Source organism: Phyllostomus discolor, chromosome 1, assembly GCF_004126475.2.
Source record: "Phyllostomus discolor isolate MPI-MPIP mPhyDis1 chromosome 1, mPhyDis1.pri.v3, whole genome shotgun sequence".
Lineage (NCBI taxonomy): Eukaryota > Metazoa > Chordata > Mammalia > Chiroptera > Phyllostomidae > Phyllostomus > Phyllostomus discolor.
In genome coordinates this window covers 40,073,442-40,094,738 of record NC_040903.2, presented here as the reverse complement: position 1 = coordinate 40,094,738, position 21,297 = coordinate 40,073,442, and the positions used below count along the sequence as shown (strand labels likewise).

At 35.2% G+C, this 21,297-nt stretch overlaps 1 protein-coding gene across 9 annotated transcripts in view; it reads left to right on the top strand.

Moving 5' to 3' along the window:
- EPHA5 (EPH receptor A5) overlaps nt 1-21,297 on the top strand; it is a 310,111-nt gene that overhangs the window by 20,970 nt on the left and 267,844 nt on the right. For all 9 annotated transcript variants that reach the window (XM_036021196.1, XM_036021186.1, XM_028507835.2 and 6 more), the window contains exon 2: nt 6,871-6,935. In XM_036021196.1, coding sequence (XP_035877089.1) covers nt 6,871-6,935 — 65 coding nt within the window. The remainder of the gene's footprint in view (nt 1-6,870; nt 6,936-21,297) is intronic.

Genomic DNA, 21,297 nt, shown 5'->3' with positions numbered 1-21,297 from the left:
GGGCTTTAAACAGGACTGCAAACTGTCAGCGTTCTGTGGAGCCTACAGGTTTGTTGTGATTGTTAAATAAAAGAATATATATAAGTTTCTCACAGAGCAACTGACACATAGATACAGTCCATATTCTTTTTTTTTTAAATGTCATGCACATGGGTTGTTAGGAATCGCACAGAAGTGGAGGCTCTTCCATTCATCGTCTGTGGAAATATTGTTAGTTGTAGGTTCTTGCCTTTAGGTAAAGGGATACTAGAAATCTACATAATACCACTAAACCTATAACATAAGTTTTACCAAATTTACAAATTTAGTTTTCCAATGGGAAACACATGTACTCTTTCCCTGCACTCATTTTGTCAACTGTTCTTTGTTCTTGCAGCAGTTGTCAAATTATAAAATTTAACCCACAAGTAAGAAATCACATCTGTGCTGAATTGGACCATGAAGAGAGTCTGGACATCTGGATATCTGGGGTTTATTTCAACAGATTAGTAAAATGTGTGTTGTAATTGAATCCAGTAACTTTTTGATATTGTTAAATAGAAATTATTTCTATTTAACAAGCACCCGTCAAAATGTTGCTATATGCAATGGAACTTCAATTCAATGCCTTTAGAGAAAGAAAATATCATTCTTCTAATCCAAATTATTCCATCTTTATATTGTGGCAGAAGTTTAACTACCATTATAATTGTGTTTATTTGTTACTGTGAAGATCATGTGAAAAACAGAAACTATTTGAGTAAGAATATGCCTCTGGCTCTCTACTTTATCTCCATGTCATCAAGGATCACAATATAGGAGGGATGGAATGTCCTGGAGCAGTCTTCAAGGTCTCAAAAAACATTAGTGTTAGTGTCCTGGAGAATTCAATAATTGTTTCTGTTTTTTGTTACTAATATTAGTAATATGTTAAGGAGGAAGCAACGGAGTCAAAGTGATACACAGAAAGATACCAGTATTTGAAATTATTATCACTGAAGGCCACATTTGAATTATTAATTCAAATTAATCTTTACTTTTTAGGATGTGTGAAAGTGAAGACTTAGGAGTCTCCATGTATAGGTTCTATTTTACTCATTCTATCTTTTTCTTGTTCTATCACATCCCAACAACAACAACAAAAATGCATTAACAGCTCTCTGACTCTTCTAAAAGTAAATTCTTTAAAAGCTTTCCTCTATTTGTTCAAGAAAGTGTTACATTATTAGTATGTAGTAACAAAAATTAAGCATGCTTAAGATTAATTTGAATTAGTTCTATTATAATGGGTTATTTGGTTGGAAAGACAGTTAACTGATTATTACTTATTAAAAAGTTCCTGTATACATGAGTCATTCTTTCCTACATACATTAAAGAAGTTCATGATAGACTATGTATTCATTGAACTCCACAGAGTTATTTCTCCTGGAGAATCTGTCTTCTTAATTACTGATTAGAATACCAACCAATATACTCATCTTCATTACAATGGCTTGGGAAAATGGCCTTGAAGACAGTCTCTCAGTTGAATGGTGTGGCTTTATTTTAAAATATAAATAATGAAGTAAAATAATTTTATATAAAATTTCTTTTATCTAATTAATATCTTTCAAAGTAATGGTGGTATCAAACATTTCCTTTAATTATATGCATTAGTGGCTTTTCCTGGACAAGTTTTAATTAACTTGTACAGTGAAGATCAATACTCATTGTACATTCATTGTAATTTACAACAAGCATATATACTGTTCAGAACAATTTAATTACTGTAATTGTTGCACAGAAGATACTTAGTGACTGTTACTGTGATAGAAGTTCAAATCCATTAATGCCTTTTAAAATGAATTTGGTATTGACCATGTGTATATTCTCTTTGGAAAAGTGTCTCTCTGGGTCCTTTGCCCATTTTTTAAAGATTTTATTTATTTATTTTTAGAAAGAGGGGAAGGGAGAGAGAGAGGAAGAGAAACAAAGATGGGTGAGAGATACATCCATCAGTTGCCTTTCACATGCCCTCGTAATACCTGGTCTGCAATGCAGGCACATGCCCTGGCTGGGAATCTAGGGCCTTTAGATTCACAGGCTGGCACTCAATTCACTGAGCCACAATAGCCAGATCAAAATTGGATTTTTTTTTGTTGAGTTTTTGAAGTTCTTTATAAAGTTTGAATAATATTAACCTCCTATCAGATGTATCATTGGAAAATATATTCTCCCATTCAGTGAGTTGCCTTTCATTATGTTGATAGTTTCCTTGGCTGTGTAAAACATTTAGTTTGATGTAGCCAATAAACATATGAAAAGATGGTCAGTGTCACTAATCATCAGAGAAATGCAAATTAAAATCACAATGAGATATCACCTCACACCTGTCAGAATGGCTGTCATCAATAAATCAACAAACAAGAACTGTTGGTGAGAATGTGGAGAAAAGGGAAAGCCTCATGCGCTGTTGGTGGGTATGCATATTGGTACAGCCATTGTGGGAAGCAGTATGGAGTTTTCTCAAGAAATTAAAAATGGAATTTCCTTATGATCCAGCAATTCCACTTCTGAGAATATACTCAAAGAGACCCGAAACACTAATTTGAAAGAATATATGTACTTCTGTGTTCATTAAAGCCCTATTTGCAAGAGCCAAGTTTAGGAAACAGACCTAGTGCCCATCAGTAGATAAGTGGATGAAAAAAGTTATGGTACATTTACACAATGGAATATTACTCAGCTATAAAAAAAGGAAAGAAATCGTATCTTTTGTGACAGCAAGGATGGACCTGGAGAGTATCATGCTAAGTGAAATATGATAGTCAGAAAAAAACAAGTATCATATGATTTCACTTAGATGTAGAATGTAATGAACTAAATAAACTAACAGACAGATAGAAACAGACTCAGAGAGACCTGAGTCTGTTCAGTGGGAAGGAGAATTGGGGGTTGAATAAAAAAGCAATGGGGTTTAAGCAAAGAAAAAAAGTACTCAGACACAGACAACAGTATGATGACTACTAGAGGGAAAGCTAGGAGTGGGGAAGTAGAAGAGCGTAAGTGGGAGATTAATGGTGATAGAAGGAGACGGTGATAAACACACAATACAATATACAGATGATGAATTATATAATTGTACACCTGAAACCTCTATAATTTTAACCAATAAATTCAATAAGACTATAAAAGTAAACAAATGAATTTGGTAGTAATACTGGGAAATCAACTTCTGAAAATTCACATTCAGATGGACCCTAAACTTCTGGTTTTATGTAACTAGCTTAAGTAGTGGGGGGAAGGGAGGGAATAATATCAGAGACCTAGTGCTTTTTCATGCATGCTGTCATGCATGTTGAGACATTATCAGAACATAAATGAGAACAGCTACATGATTATGTGAGAAAAATTTTCAGGGTTGGGTTACAAGAATATTATTTTTCTAAATGAGACTTCAATATTTACTACTTTTATTTCCTTAAATTGGAGTACTATTTTGATTCATATGGAATTCCTTCAAATATGCTAAGTTCTGTTAATGAAGATCACGATACCAATGTGTCTTACAAAAATCTGTGAAGGTAGAGATTTTCTAGTAGAACCATAGGCGTTCATGCCAAGGTGTCTCAGCTTTGGCACTAGGAACCTTTGAGCTAGATCATTTTTCCCGGGAGTGGGTAAAGTTTTGCTGTGCATCCAGGGGTGCTTAGCTGCATGCCTGGCTCCTTCCCATGAGAAGCCATCCTTCAGGTTTTTAAAAAATACATACAACAATACATGTCAACAATAATGTTGACATACAACATTATTTTAGTTTAAGGTGTATGACCACTTGTATGCACTCATGTATGCACCCTCTTCATGTGTCCACTGACCAAATGATTCATTTATAAGAAAAACAGGTATTCAGCTGTTCTGAGCACAGGCTAGGTTCATAGGCATGAGTCAAACATAGTGTTCTTTTCAGGAAACAATACAATTCTCTATATTCAGTGTTTTGGAGATAAGGGTTGGGTGCTAACTGAATATTCAGTAATGACACCTTACCTCAGTATAGGAAAGGGAGGATCAGAGATGGCTTCTTGGAGAAAGTAGTTTCTGAAATATGTTTTGTAGGACAAATGAAGAGTTACCAATTCAGAAAAGGTGAAGAGCATTTGTGAGAGCTAAAAGACCACGTGCTAAACTTGGAGGTATAAGAAAGCTCACTCACATATATAGCATATATATGTATGTATATATATGGATATGGAGATCTATATATAAATCATATGGTAATATATTGATATATAGTAGATATATATGTAACTTTAGTTATTTTCCCTGACTATCAAATCCCAATTTGCTCTACATTATATGAACAAAATTATAATATAGTAATCTGCAAGTCATTGCCTACAACATCTAATTGCCCTTTTTTTCTCAATTTTCAGTTTAGTAATGTATAAATATCTTCTTTGCACTGTGAATTATATGAAATCATCTATTTAGAATAGGAAAGCAATTTTAAACAGGCATGGGAAGTGACACACATATATTTCCTGTAAATCTCCTGATGTATTTACCTGATGATTTTGGACAAAATCATCACATCAGAGATAATACATGTTCCTATCATGACTATTTTTATGCATTTAATAATGTATTCCAAATACTGAAAATTTGTGTTAAATTGTATTAACAACCAAGCTAGTGGTTTGAGTTCATTCATTTACTTTCATACACACATACATTTTAGGCCCCAAAAGGGTCAAAACAGTAATTTAGATGAAAGTTAATTTAAGTGAGGGTAACGACACTTGGGAAAGATAGCTCGAATTCTGTTGGTAAAAATGAGTATTTCAGGATCCACACATTCTTTAAAGGTCATGACAGGCTGTTTAGCGATTCCTAGACTTCCTGGGCACGTCAGTTGGGCACCACAGGACCAAGTTCAGTTTGTCTGCCATCATAATGGCAGGTCTCTAGTTTGCTGATCTGTTCTGTTTTACCTGGTCTACGCAGATAGGCTGCCGCTCAGTACCGAAGGTGAAGAAAGTGAGTCATAAAGATGAATAAACATACTGACTTAGGTTCTGCACTCCCCTGGCGTTTTGTCATGTCTAGACACATACCTAAGTGTCCCAGAAAAGCCAAAATGAGGACAAGGACATTTAAGTTTAATGTAACCTTATTCCCCTGGAAACCAGAAAAGCCAACAATAGAGTAAAAAGGAAAGACAATGGATTTGAGTGAAATATTAGATTTAGTGGAGTGACTGACAGACCTGCAAGGTCCTTGGGTAGGGAAACATATTTTTTTTTTTCATTTTAAACAACAGTTTTTCAGTAAGTCAATTTCCTTTAAAAATAATTTCACAAATTATTTATTGTATTATTCCCTAAGGCCAAGGCGATGTGTGCAGGACAAAGATGAAAATGACACAGCCATTCCATAAGTATGTGCTTTTCTAGTTAAAAAGCTCAGAATTTGAGGGACATAGACCAGTGTACTGAACACACATGTATATTATGTACATATGTGTGTGTATGTAGGGGGTATATTTCTGTTCTATAACAATTTAAAATTTTTTATCTATCTTTATGTTACTAATATAAACTATTAATGTATAGGTAGGTTTGATGTTATAAGAAAGAAAATGATGGGAAATAAAGGTTAAATGCACAAAATTTCTACAGTTGTAGAAAAATTTTGTTTGAATTATGATCTTGATTTTCTAGGTTATAGTAATTCTGTTTTACATTTTCTTACAGAAATATTATAACAAGTTTCTCAGCCTAGTTGTTAACCCTTTAGCAGCCAGGCTTAACTTGCACATAGAATCACTTTTTTTTTAAATGCTGGCATTTCATGATACTGGCTCTTGAATTTAGTTTAGGAAACTTCATACCTCTGACTGGAGATAACCTAGTTTTCTTCCTTTAGGGTCCACATGCCATGCTCACTTAGTGCTTCAGTTGCAGAGTGGGCCAAGTAGATCTATTTGGGTTATGCATAATAGGTTGGAAAGATAATGGTCTGTGGTCCAGCTCTAAAGCATTTTGACAGCACCGTACTCTTTCAGGTAGTTTAACTTGAGGGGGGCAGTAGGTAAATTTCTTCAAATATAAACATGGTGAATGTGTGGGATGTGGGTGCACATGTGTGTATATACTATGTGGCTTCCTTTTGCAATGATAATACTCAGACTTCCACCCTGGGAGTTCCAGGTGCTTTAAGATATAGAGCTATAATTGATGCCTGCCTTTCAAAAATGTAGCTGATAGTTCTGTAAGTAGCACATTCAAGATTATATCTAGGTACAATATATTTTGGAAATGCAATGGACACATAACTGTAACATCAACCTTGAGAACTGCTACAATATCCTTAACTTGGTTAAGAGTGTATAGATTTATTTCTTAATTAAACTTGCAATTTGGATTACAGATTTCAGTTAATATCACAAAAATGTTACAAGCTTGGGTATACTTTATTGCTGTTTAATGTAAATTATTTGTTAATTGCTTCATAACAGCTTCCGGAAGAAAATACAATACACTCAGTCACACTTTTATGGCAGCAGCTAATCCCAAGGCCTAGCGCCTGAAAAAAAGCTGCATGGTCCTTACTGTTTTCTGTGGATTTTTCACATTTTCTTTTTTTTTAATTTTAATTCTTCTTCTTTATTGCCGTTTGATGAAAAAAGCACTTAGGGTAATGACTTGTTTATATAATTTTCTCTAAATGTTAATTCAAAATCACTTGTTCTCCTACATCAAAATATTTTCTTTGATTATAACTCTTGTATGCATCACAATGAATGCTTAATCTAATTTCAGTTATGTAGCAATGTGCACTTTTACTAACACTATGGAAATAGTTATGTATTTTGTGCATTTGACTGTTTTGTGTTCTTTCTCTTTCAGTGAATTTATTGGATTCACGTACCGTCATGGGGGACCTGGGATGGATTGCTTTTCCGAAAAATGGGGTAAGCCTTTTATAACATTTTCCCTTCAACTTAAGCGACCTGAATATACATCAGGTTAAATGCCACCTGTGGTTGAAAATGCCTTGGACAGATTTGTCATGAACAGCACAGGGGTGTGTGTGTGAGGGGGACGGTGGGGTTACAAATTAGCTCTGATTGGGAAAAGCAGGAAGGGGGTTCAATGACTGCATAACAAACATGTGATTTCTTCTCTCTGAGTATTCATCCATAAAGAATTGTGAAGTCACCTTCGATATTCAGGAGCATTTTAGATCGAAGAAACCAACAAACTTATAGAATGAGTTTATCTTAAAACAAAATTTAAAAAACTGCTGCCTGTTTGCCCTTATCCTGGTTATATTAATTAGGAAATAAAGGTCAAGTATCAATGACCAGTGTCAATTCAAACACTGGGGCAAATTTATTTTGTATTTCTTTACTAAATTAGAGAATGAAAATATTGTAAGAAATTTCTTTAAATTCCATTGAGATTAAAAGTTTCTCAGATTACCAAATCAGTCATCACTCAAGGTTTTTTTCAGTTTTTGAATTTTTTTTTTATTGAAAACTTTCAGAAAAAAAATGTTCATTGGAACATTTCTACAGTCAGCAACTTTTTTGTTAGTAAATTACTTTACTGGTGCATATTAAAATAAATATTTTTGGTGAAAATGATGTAAATTGCATTTTATAAGTCATAAATTTATTATTCATTTACTTTTAGAGAGAGAGAAAGGGAAGGAGAAAGAAAGGAAGAGAAACATCAGTGGGTGCTTGCCTCTTGCACACCCCCTACCGGGGACCTAGCCTGCAACCCAGGCATGTGCCCTGACCAAGAATTGAACCGGGACCCTTTGGTTCACGGCCCACATTCAATCCACTGAGCTACACCTGCCAGGGCTAATATTTCACTATTATGTTTAAGCTAAGATTACCCAAATTAATAACCAACTACTTTGCAAGAAAAACAAAAATATTTTAACCCTCCATTTTAAGAAAAAAATAGGTTGAATATTTAACTTTAAGGGGGAAAGAATTCATGGACATTGTCAACAGCGTGGTGACTGTGGGAGGCAGGGGTGGGTGGAGGTGGAAGACGGTATGAGGGGACAGTGTGTAGTGATAAAAATACAATAAAAATGAAATGGTAAAAAATAAAAATATGCAATTTAGAAAATTATATATACTAATAATATTTTGTATAATTTTGAGGGTTAATTTTAGTTTTTTTCAAGTAGCGAATATGATTACAAATCTGGTATTAACAACCCAAATAGCCAAATTTTTAATTTCTTCCATTCGATGATTAAGCCAGGTGTGTTTATCAGTCCCTTACTAAAAAAAGTTATTATTTCAGAAGTGAGTTAGTAGTAGTAATTGTTGTAATTTATAATAATTTATATGTTAATATCCTGACCTCAGTGTGCTTTCTCTTTTTCAATTTACTTGGTGTTTCTTTTTAGTTGTTAAATTTTATAACTGCATTTAGAGATACAGTATAAATAAACTGAAGATGTCAAAACATGAGAGAAGCCAAATGGAAAACTGTCCTACTCAGATATGGCCGGGCCAACACAAGTTGTATGTTTGCCTGGTCTGTCATTCTTTCCCCTTTCCTGTGCTCCTCTCCTCGTCTTTCTCATTCCACCCCTGCTTCTTTTCTTTCATCTGTCACCATCACTATATAGGTAGATAGCTGTCTAACATCTGTGACTGAGGACCTGTAAATATATTTTGTACTCTCCATTTTTACCACAAACTGAAAATGATTTATCACATAAATATTTTAAGTTGCCCTCTCTGCGAATATGGCTGATACACTGTGTTGGAATTAAATTTTGAAAATCCCGAGAGAATATGTCATGTTCTTTTTGAGTCTAGTTTTGTGTTCTCTGGTTTCCATTCTAAAGTTACTTAGAAAAATGTTGACAGAGTTTAACTATGGGGGTAAATCTGGTGTTGCCCTGGCTCTGGCAGCTAGAAATGTTGGGGGGAATTATTCAGTTTTGTACATGGTTTCTGTACAAAGCTCAACTGATTTATTTAAACATTTATAATCTTTTTGTATCAACAATGCTCTCTTTCCAATCATTCTAACAATTTTATGCTTTCTTTTTTGTATTATAATTGTTAGCAAAATGTTCAGTTTTTAGTATCTGGTTTCGGTTAGTATTTTGCTCAGATTTTTACATGTTTTTTTAATTCTTGTAATATTTTTAGTGATGTTTCATTTGATAAATCTATGCCTGATGTTACCATTCAGAAAAGAAGAAATTGATTTAGAGAAACTGAGTGCAAGTGCACTTGTTTACATATGTGGAATGTGTGTGAAACCCAGGTGTTATATTTTGTTATGTAACACAACTGCAAAATGAAGGAATTTTTAAAACTATAGTTTGAAGAAAATGAGCATACAAAGTAAAAGTAATCCTAAGAGAAATATGTGTACATTTAATAAGTTGTTATCAGACTGTGCCATTATGATTGGATAAGCAACCTAATTCTAGGTCAACTATATAGAGAGGTCAACAGAGTAATGTGATGTCAGCAAAAATTGTGGAATAAGGCCTTCTAAACTTTTCTCCTCCAGAAAAGATATTAAAACACTAGAAAACATGTAAGAATCAATTTTTCAGAATGATAAAAATTAAGCGAAGTCTTGGAACCATCCATCAACATTTATTTTTAAAAAATGATTGAACCATGTTAGAACAGCAAGCTTTGTGCCATTTTGAGGTGCCCTATGCTCTTTCTGGCTTTTCAGCTCTCAGGTAACTTTGACAAACCAAAAACCTGCCTCCATGGTGAAAACCAGTAGCCTAGCAGGCACTGGAAGGGGCAGAGTAGGGTAGGAGAATTTTTAAAAGTTTATTCCAGAAATCTGTCATTATTTAATCTGATGACTCCCAGGAAGACTGCTCTTGTAAAGCTGCCTTGATTTAATCTGACTCAGAGCTCTCCCAGTGGAAAAGCTTTTATTACACCAAGTAAAGAAGTAAATGCTATTTTCAGAAATCTTCCTGAACTTTAGTCCCTAAGAATGAATATTTTATTTCCTTTAATGTTTTTATTTTTATTTTTAAAATGTTATTGTATGTTTTCCATTATTACTTGGCCCCCTTATGCCCCTGCCCCCCATAACACCCACACTGTTGTCCATGAGTCCGTTTTCCTTTTTCCCTGATTTTTCCATCCCCTCATCTCCCTCCCACCATTAGCTGTCATCCTGCTCTCTGTGAGCCTGTCTTTGCTTTGGTGTTAGCTCAGTTTGTTCATTAGATTCCACAGATAAGTGATATCGTATGGTGATTACCTTTCTCTGAGTGGCTTATTTCACTTAGCATAATGTTTTCCAGATCCATCCATATTGTCACAAAGGGTAAAATTTTCTTCTTTTTTATGGATAAGTAGTATTACATTGTGTAAATATCCCATAGCTGTTTTATCCACTCATCTACTGATTTTATTTCTTATGTCAATAAAAATCATCACCCCAATTTGGGCTTAAAAGTTGGGCAAGTACTTAGGAGAAACACTTAGGCATCCCTTGCCTAAGTGAAAGCTACTTTCACTGTACCTGTGGCACTTTCTGTGCTTGTAAGCTTCTAACTTCTTGTAGCTGCCTCATGCCGACCAGCAGACAGTGTTCTAAAACTTGGCTCAGTTCATGGCATGTAATAGAACTTCAATAAATATTTATTGGAAGTATAACTTATTTTATTTTGTTTTATTTATGGAATGGATCATAAATTATAGCTGTATTTGTGTATAAGATTAAATGAGTCGGACTGAGAGAGGAGCTTGGCACAGTGTTGGCTCTCAGGAAACACCCCTTCTTCGGCCTTGCATTGCCTTTCTATTCTCTTCATACTAAGAGAGCTGCCCACCAGTTTGTTTTAATCTATAGGAGTGTTTACATGAATTTACTGTCAGCGTGTAAAGGTTGGGAGATTTCATAGAAAATGAATATCCAGCTCAGCAGCCTTTTATGATCTCCACAGCCAAAAACTGAGTAGTAAGGCTGTGCTTTTTTTAAGAGAGTAAGCGATTTATCCCGTTTGACTCAATTTCCACTTGATACTCTTCACTCATTTAAGTTGCCAGTCTGTAATGTTGGCATTTTGTGGAGTCAATTTTTACTATTTCACACGCATCCAGATTTTCTGTTGTTTCAGTACAGACGTTATTTTTAAAACTCTTCACTTAGTGTTACATGCTGAGATGGTTTCTTTCTGTTTTTGTTTTGTTATTGCTGCTGTCGTTGTTTTAGACTACTTCACCTGAGTGAGGACACATCCTTTGAATTTGAGCTTTAGTATGTGTGTTTTAGCCGCAGTGTACAAGATAGTGTTTCTCTGTGTGTATGTGTCTCTCTTATAGTAGTGAGTTGAACTACTATGTAGTATAATGAGTTGAACTCCCCTCTTTATTTATTCTGGACATATCTAGAAGTACTATGTTACAACAAAGTTTACTTTAATGCATTTTGCTGCATCTATTCATTCAACAGATATGGTTTGGGCAGTTGGTACATGCCTGTTTCTCTTCTAGGTACTGGGGTTAAAACAGTGAAGAAAAGAACATTTCCTGACATCCTGGAACTTGGGGCAGTGTTATTTTGAGAATGAACAGTCATGATGTTGGAGCAAAGTGGTAGATGAAATGCTTTCTAGTCATGTTTTTTTTTTCTATACAAGAACAAAAGTGGCACAGGGGTGACAGTGTTTGCTCCAAGTCATTCGAGTAGCCTGTGGCACAGCTAGGAAGAGCAGGTATACTGTGCTGTGCTCAGCACAGGTGGTGTCATGTCGCTGCTTCTCGTTGCCTTGCCATGAAAACAGTGCTCTTTCATGTATGTAATTCCAATTAGTACTGACAATGACCATGCAAAAGAGATACTTACTATTCTTTTTGTAGAGGAGGAAAATGAGGCTCAGTGCAGGTACAGCACTGAGTTCATACAGCTGGTGAGACTGAGTCCATTTGAAACCCAGGTCTTCCAGGACACTGATGATTTTAAACAAGAGTTGAACTCCTCTGAACAGTTAGGTCTCCAGAGACATGACTAGACTCTGGAGGGTGCCCAGATTTCTAGTTTATATAAAAGACAAATTGCTTGCTAAAGAGAAATTCACCTCAAAAAAAAGTTTATAAAGAGCCAGAGTGGGTCACATTTTATCTGTTGCTAAATCATAAGTATTTGACAAAAATGTATAGCACATTGATACTCAAATATAGAACTTGTATTTGTTATAATGTGTGCATAGACTATGTAATTATATAATTCGATAAAGAGATTGATAGGTAAATAATTAAAAGGATGAATCAACACCCCACTATGTCTGTAATTATTGTGACCTCTGTGAATATCAGCTTTTCTATCTGTTAAGTAGGGGTGAGCGGCTATTATGTCATTTATCCTGCATTGTTGTCTTAGGATTAAATAAGGTAATGATTTTGAATGTACCATGTGGTTCTTAAACCACTAAAGAAATAGAAAAAGTGATGGTTGGTGGAAAGGCTTCTTCTGTGTTGCTGTTTTCAAATATAGCCGGAAAGCAACATTTTAATAGTGAAAGTAACAACCACTCAGCTATGTCTTTGGTTGTTAAAAAAAGTAAGTAGACTTTGAGAGGTTTCATTTCTGAACACCCAGATGTGCGACTCAATCCTCTCATCTCCCCTTGCATAAAATTGAGGGGGAGGTTTATAAATTATTTTCTTTTTGCCAAAACCAGTCTTTAATTATAAACAACAACAGCAACAACAAAACAAAACCAAACAAGCAAAAACACAGACTGACTTCTGGCTTAATTGACGTAATATATGTAGTCACCCTCAGCTCTAAATATTAATATATATTTGAGTAAATATTTTTTTCTTTCAGAGCACCCTTTTAAAAATAATTTATACTGAAGGTCTCAAACTTTTTCAGCCTCAAGCCATTAAGACATAATTTTAACCGTAATAGTGATGCTTAAGAATGGGGCTATAGAATAATAAAGAGGTCTTGACAATTCAATGATTTTGTGATGGACTCTATTGTCATCCTTTATTTTTTATGTTTTCATTAGATTTCATTTTAAAATACTTGTACACTTTATAATCATTTGACTTACTTTTTAAATAAATAAACTTTAGTTTTTAGAGACATTTTAGGTTCACAGAAAAATGAGCAGAGTATGAAGAGTTCCTATGCGACAACTACCTCAATATACTCCTCATTGTTTCTACTATTATTAGCATATTGTATTAGTGTGATACATTTGTTATAATTGACAAACTTACAGTAATACATTGGTATAGTTAAATGCTTTAGTTTCTATTAGAGTTCACTCTTTGGTGTACGTTCTGTGGGTTTCAACAAGAATATACTAACATATACTTACCATTACAGTATCATAAAGAACAGTTTTGCTGCCCTAAAATTCCCTGTGCTCACCTGTTTAACCCTTGCCACCTTCTTCCCTCCATCCTCTCTGGCCTCTGGGGAATACCTATCTTTTTACTGTCTCTTTCCTTGCCTTTTCCAGATGTCATGTAGTTGGAGTCACAGTATTAGCCTTCTCTGATTGGCTTCCTTCACTTAGCAAGAGGCATTTAAGCTCTTCCATGTCTTTTTGTGGTTTGATAGTGCATACATTTTTATCATAGATTATCCTTCTATTTTTTATACTCAGTTGTGGGATTTTTGTAAATAACAGTGGCCCATAACCATAACAACTCCATTTCTGCAACTCTCTTTCATCCCAAAAGACAAGTATTTAGTAGTAAACTTCACTTCTAGACTAAAAAAAAGGTAAGCAAAGCCTTTAAGAACGTAAGTTTTCCTTTAGAGGTAAAATCCCATTTCAATGAAAATTGTGTAAATGTTTTTAACCGATGAGCAAATCTCATAGTAATGCATTTGTTTTAATTTGGATCCAGTCATATGGCTAAATAGCAGTAGACCCAATAGGCTTTTTCCAAAGTCAGTATTTTATCACTTAGGCTTTCCTCTCTTTTTCTGCCCTTAAACTGTCAATCTCCTATCCATAGCTTTATCAGCCTGTTTGTTCACACCTTGGAAGTGTTTTACTTTCTTCTAATTGCATCAGAGTTATTTCAGTCACCTTCTGGAACATTTAATATTGATTAATCCATATAGTGTAATAAGCATGGATGTAAACAACCTTGTTTCCTGGACTTTTTTAGCAAGTGTTTTCGAGGCTTATTCTTATGAGAATAAAATTAATGGTTATGGTGTTTGTTTAGAGCAGATTATGCTCTTAGGTCTTAGAAATTCCACTACTGCAGTTTTTTTCCATCTGTTGTTGTTACAAATAATCACCAGATACACCTGCCTCCTTGGCTTTGGTGGAAGCAGCTTTTCCCCACTGAGTTCTCTGTATTTCCTGTAGCACACAATGGGCAGGCCAGCAAGCTCCCAGGGCACCACCTCCGAGTTGTGTTGCAGTTCTGCTTTTATTTTTACTCTCTTATCTTCTTCCAGTCATTGAGGATAGACATGATTTTGAGATATTTTACTATGCTAATCTTAGTGGCTATTAGGATCATTCATATTTATTTATTCATTTGAGGGAGATTTCAGTATATTGACATAAATAGTAGTTTTACTAAAGTGGAGAGAGAGGGTCCTGCTTTCAGCCTTGGGAGAGAGAGAACTCACAATACATAGAAGACACTTGAAAACAGGAGCTGATGGTGTTTCTGTTTTATTGCTACTTTGTGCTATTTTATGATTTTTTTTTGAGGCAGAGAGTCTGTGTATTTACTTTTGAAGTTGAAAGTAACTCAGGTTCAGATTGCTCAAAATGGACTGTGAGTATATTTTGTGGCCTCTCTTGAATCCCAAAAGACTTAAACTGGATTTTCTATTCTGAAGCTCAGATGTTGGCCATAGTATGTGTGGAGGTTTTATATATGGTTCTTTTCTTCCCCAAATTAAAGGCAAAGAATGAGAAGAAATATTTGAGCACTGCTAATTTCAAATTCTGGTTATGATCACACTGAATTTTGCCAGAACCTTTCTTTGGCTCTGCTTTCTGTTGAAGGAGAGGAAAGATAAGGACAAGCATTGAGGCCCACACCGAGTTGGAGAGGCTAATAAAGATTAAAGTAATGCTGAAGTGGGTAAAAAAAGAACACATTAGTGGATATAGAAAAGCTCTTTATTTGGACAGTGATAGAAAATAATTCTAAAGGGAATGGGTATTATACTATATAATGCAAATGCCAGCATAATGAAGAACCATTCTGCTCCAAAGTAGCTTTGTATTCATTATTTTTTAGAAAAACAAAAAGCACACCCAACCCCTGAGGTAATTAAGATAAATAATTTAAGGAATTAAGCCTACACTGAAGTTTAGAACAAGCATAATTTTGCTTTTAGATCTCCTACATGGAAACTTAGCAGTTATGAAGAAAGTTTCCTAACATATCCAGCTTTGCTTTGACATATGAAACAAACGTGTTTATTTTTTGATATATGCAATAATGAGGAATGACCTACCAATAGTCACAGTATATTCCTGCAAAGTAAGATTGAGACATGCAAGTATTATATGTTTGTTAGGTGTAATTTTATTTATGTATTTAAAATCACTATGAAATAACTCAAACATTTTCTTCTTTTGAGGTTCAAAACACTTTCCCTATGTTACAGGGAAACTTAGAAATATAAGCTGGAAAATAACCTTTATCCATGAAATTCTCTTGTTAATCCCTCCTTAACCTGAGTGCAACTGAGCAGCTCAAGGCCACATCCTTCTAGAAATTGGCCATTTCAGTCCCACTTTCTCAAAAAGCATGGCTCCAGGACTAACTCTCTTCTTCCTGGGTAGCAGGTCGAGCTGGGGGATGCTGCTTTTCCCTCCATCCCAGTCTCTGTCCATTTTTTCCCTCCAGATTACACTGTGTACAGCTATGTTATTTACATTCATCTCCTTCTCTAACTTTCTACACAAACACAATTCTTATAATTGTATTTATAATTATAAACACATTTGTTTATAGTTCCTTTTTTGATGGCTTTTTCTTTAATCCTCACTCGGGGAAGGTATGATTTTAGAGGGAGAGGAAGTGGGGGAAGAGAGAGACATCAATTGATTGGTTGCCTTCTATACCTTTCCAGACCTGGGATCAAGTGTGTAACGCAGCCATTTGCTCTGAGTGGGAATAGAACCCGCAACATTTCTGGTGTATGGGATGATGGTCCAACAAACTGTTCAGGGCTTTTCATGGCTTTTTCAATTGGTCTTTATAACAAGACTGGAGCATAAAGGTGAACAAAGAGTTTCAGGTCATTTCCAAAGAGTCGTATAAAAGTTACTGTCACTTCTGCTACAGATATACTTGTATCAATCATTTCCCAATATAATTCTCACCTGTTTCATATTGCTTTCTAATATTTCCCTCTTTCACATTATGGGAATTTCTGTGTCTCTGCCTTGATGTTTCTCTGCCAAATCATGTAGTCCATGTAAAGTCTGGGCCTAAAATCCTTCTCTTTCTAAAAAAAAAAACAAACAAAAAACCTATCTACTCTCAAAGAATATACATATCAATTTTCATACATGAATATAAATATTTTTTACTCTCATCTTCCCTTTAAGTAATGAAGATATTAAATAAAACTAGGTCTTGTAGGGAACCCTAGGGCCCAAACACCAGGCATTTTTCTGAGTGGTTTGATTGCTATTTATCATGATCTGGTTTTTTTTTTCCATCCCTACCCATTTTTCAGCTGTTTTCAATTCATGTGACAGTGCTCCCAAGCAAGTCAATTTGAATTAATTTTGCAAGCAAAATGCTTTATGGTTCTGAGTACATAATCTCCCTCTCCCACAGAGAAAAAATATACTGTAATCATTCAGCATTCCTATTGATTATATCCATTAAAGGCAGCAGGGGGAGAGAGAATATTCAAGACTCTTCTGTGTTTGAAGTTTTTTGAGGCTTTTGCTATTTATTGCCTATTCTCTCTGTTTTTTTTTTCTTTTAATGTCATTCAGTGCTTGCACTAATGCAGAAAGTGATGGTCCAAACTGCTCAACCTGAAATGCCTGTCCTCTGGATCTTAGTTGTTTCCATCTTCATGATTTCATAGCCCATCACACTTTATCCCAAATAACCCGATTTCTCTCTTCTTAAGTCCCTAAGAAGGGGTGTCCAACCTGAGGCCCACAGCCTGCATACAGCTCAGGATGGCTAAGAATGTGGCCCAACACAAAATCGTGAAATTGCTTAAAACATTAGGAGATGTTTTTTTGTGATTACATGTCACAACGTATTTAATGTGTAGCCCAAGATAATTCTTCCAGTGTGGCCCAGAGATGCTTAAAGGTTGGACACCCCTACAAGGATTTATACAAATTTCTACTTCCTGTTTAATACACAGTAGATGAAATACTTCACTTCCCACTCTCCACTAACCTACCTTAATGCTAGTCATGTTTTCAAGGCCCAGCAGAAGTTACACAACATGAACACTGTCATTACCACCATGAAGAAGGACCACTTCCTAGACTGAGTTAACTTAGCATTTATTAGTTATTAGTTATTGATAGTATTACCTGTGGTTAATTAGAAAATTAGTTATTGATAGTATTACCTGTGGTTTGTGTGAATACTGAGAACCTCTCTAGTGAAGACCTTTTATCTTTAGTGTGAACATGCCACTCTATGTCAAATATTAATTCACACTACTGATGAATACATAATTAGACATCTAAATTTTAAGGATGTGGCGGCAATTGGATCCAAAGGCTGAACATTATTTTTGCTAAAGATAGAATAATGAAAAATACATCAAAGTTTAGACTTGAGTTCTTATTCATTTGATGTCATGTGAGTCTGAGTCAAGAACTCTTCATTTAATTATGTAAGTTATTTTGCCAAAAGACTACAGATGTCTAGCTCTGAGGCTATATTGATAAACAGAACTCCGTTCCTATGGTCACCTATTCAAATAGATAAGTTTTGAATGATGTCCCCTAGAGTTATGAAATATACAACCTGCACACACATATGCATAATTGTTGGGACCTCTCTCTATTCAGCTTGATACAGATTACTAGTTTATATGAATATTTACCTCCACAGAGGCAGTATGGTTAACACGAAGAATTTGAAATCAGCTACTCCAGATTCAAAATCTGGCTCCTCCACTTACTACTGAAAATGTAGCAACTTAGTTCATCTCTACCTCTGTTTCCTCATCTATAAACTCTGTGTGACAATACCACAACTGCACATGTTTCTTATATGGATTCAAATGAGATAGTGATGCAGTGTTTAGCACGATGTACGGTACGTATTAAAGAGTCAGTTTGTGTAATTGCTATTATTTTTTTATCTTAGTTTCTGTTTTCATTTTTATTTCCCCCAAGAGGTACATAGTGGCCGTGATAGACTTATAAACTCATTTTGTCTTCACCATTATCTTACCGTCTTGAGTGTTTGAATTAAATTGCAGTTAAACCCTAAAGTTGTAAATATATTCACTTATTAAATGAAGAATCTGAATTTTTTTCTTTTTCTTTCTCTTTTTTTGTCATTACAAATTGTGATTTAATTCAGTTGTCATATAAGCAGTTCTGTTGGGAACATCTAACGTGTGCCCATTTTTCTTTAATTTTTATTTTAACTGTTGTTCAAGTGCAGTTTTCTGCCTTTTACCCCCATTCCAGCCCACCCCCCAGCCCTCCCTCCCTCCCTCCCATTTCCACCCCCCACTTGTTATTGTCCATGCGTCCTTTATACTTGTTCCTGCAAACCCTTCCCCTTCCCCCCTGAAATTCCCTCCATTTTCCCTCTGGTCACTGTCAGCCTGTTCTCAATTTCAGTGTCTTTGGTTATATTTTGCTTGTTTGTTTGTTTTGTTGATTGGGTTCCTGTTAAAGATGAGATTATATGGTATTTGTCTTTAATTTTATTCAAAAATAAAGAATTGAGAGGTTTTACCAAAAGTCACTTTTACCAAAAGATGGCACTTTATTTGTTAGCACATGTATAAAGTTTCCTAAAACATTTAATTGTTTTTCACTGATGGATAAATAAAACCACTAATATTAATTTTTGTGTCACAATTCAGAAATCTAAGTAGGAATACACACTAATTGTGACAAGAAGCAAAAATTCACATTGAAAGGAGGAAACACTTTACCAAATTCAGAACGACTTATAATTTTGTAGCTTGGCCCGTGCTATGGTGTGAATGTTTGTATCCCCACCAGATGTATATGTTGAAATCCTAATTCCCTATGTGATAGTATTAGGAGGTGGGGCCTTTGGGAAGTTCTTAGGTCAGGAGAGTAGACTTTCCTGAAAGGAATTAGTGGCCTCATAAAAGAGGCTCCCGGGAGCCACTAGCCTGCTTCTGCTCTGTGAGGGTGTAGGGAGATGTCTGACACCTGGAAGAGAGCCCTCACCCACCCATACTGGCACCTGGATCTCAAGTTTCAGCCTCCAAACTGTGAGAAATAAATTTCTATTGTTAATTTCTATTTGCTACCCAGTGTGTGATGTTTTTATAGCAGCTTAAACATAATGAGACAGTTGGCTTACACAAATCTAAAACAATTTAAGCTCTTAATGCCATCTTTTATGCATCCCTAATATAGAGCAGGAGTACAAGGATGGTCATATACTGAATAATATTTTTAAATGATTTTATTTATTTAATTTTAGAGAGGGGAAGGGAGGGAGAAAGGGAGGGAGAGAAACATCAATGTGTGGCTTCCTCTCACGTGGCCCTTACTGGGGACCTGGCCTGCAACCCAGGCATGTGCCCTGACTGGGAATCAAACCTGCAACCCTTTGCTTCTTAGGCCTTAACTCAATTCACTGAGCCATACCAGCCAGAGCTAAATAAATGATCTTTATATTCAGAAGAATTTAAATGTTGCTGTGCATTTTCTCTTCAATAGAGTATGGGTCAATATTTCATTCAAAAATTATTAAAATAAAATGTGATGCTTACAGGGATAGTTTCTAAGAGATATTTGAACTTTGTGGGTTATCCAGATAACTGAAACTGATTATTCTGTTGATAGAATTTTAATTGTTTTCAAGGAACAGAAACTTTCTTCATCTAGCTTAAGAAAGGTACTTAAGGGGAGCTTGACCCAAGGTCAATTGAATTTTTGAAATAATGAAACTGAGGAATTGGGCATGTTCCCATGAACTAGGTAGTAGTCACCCCTTGCTTCTCTGGTTCTGCTTCTAACCAGCAGTATCTTCATTCATCTCTCTGCAGTCAGATTTCTTTATTTCATTTTGCTTCAGGCTTTCCCACAATTCCAAGTTTGATCTCCTGTATTTCAAAGACCAGATCAGACTGACTTGGAATGTTTGAAATTTCACATAGAAAGAATGTGATGAGTTCCACTTGGTTCAGCTGTCCATCACTGAGGGAACCATCTCTAGCAGGGGTGGGGGAAGGGGATCGGATGGCACAGCATATGGGTAGCTCGAGCTGTTAGTGACTGCCCCTGCAATACTGAGAGCAGCTTAAAGAAACCTCTGAGCCTCATTCTATTTACAGTCTCTTAGGAATTCTGATGATGAAGCATTTGTCTAAGTGCAATGTTTGTTTTTCCTGTAAAATTGGTTCAGTTATAAAAATAATTTATAATGTTAAATATTATATTCTGAAAATTTTGCAGTGAAAAGAGTTGTTTCAGCATGTAATTTTCATAATGGTAAAGCCTGATCTCAATGAAACACATGGATTTTACCCAGCTTTCAATAATTTTATTTGAGTGGTCTATTTGAAGTTTTTAATTTTATTCAATAATATTTAATTATTTTATATGATTTATTTGATATCTTAGTGTTACTTGCCCTGCTATTCTAATATTTCAGATTTCATTGTTGTCACTACTTTACATCTTTCGGTTATCAACATTCTTTTCTGTACCAGGAATATCTCTGTGCCTTCATGCTACTTTAAGTCCATGTTCCTGTCTGCATCTAGTTATTATGAGTTGGCATAAAACTAATAACATCCTATTAGCTCATTGTTTCCCTAGAGTCCAAGCAACTAACCCCTGTGATTGCTGACCTGGTTCTGCAAGTCCCTGTGCTGCAATAAAGCCAAGTCTCTTGCTTAGAAACAAGTGATAGATACAAAAATACAGAAACATAAGAGGGAGGCAACCTTTACTATTGATTGATACTGCTTTATTTTAGGTGGAATTCCCTTACATGTTTAAACTACTTCCGAAATATTACTATGCATATTTAATGCCATAGGTTATAAATCTGAATTTATTTAGAAAATATATTCCAGTTCAACTTTGCTTCCTCATTTGATCTAGAACACATAATGGAAATGGTTCATGGTGCTTCACTGAGCCCG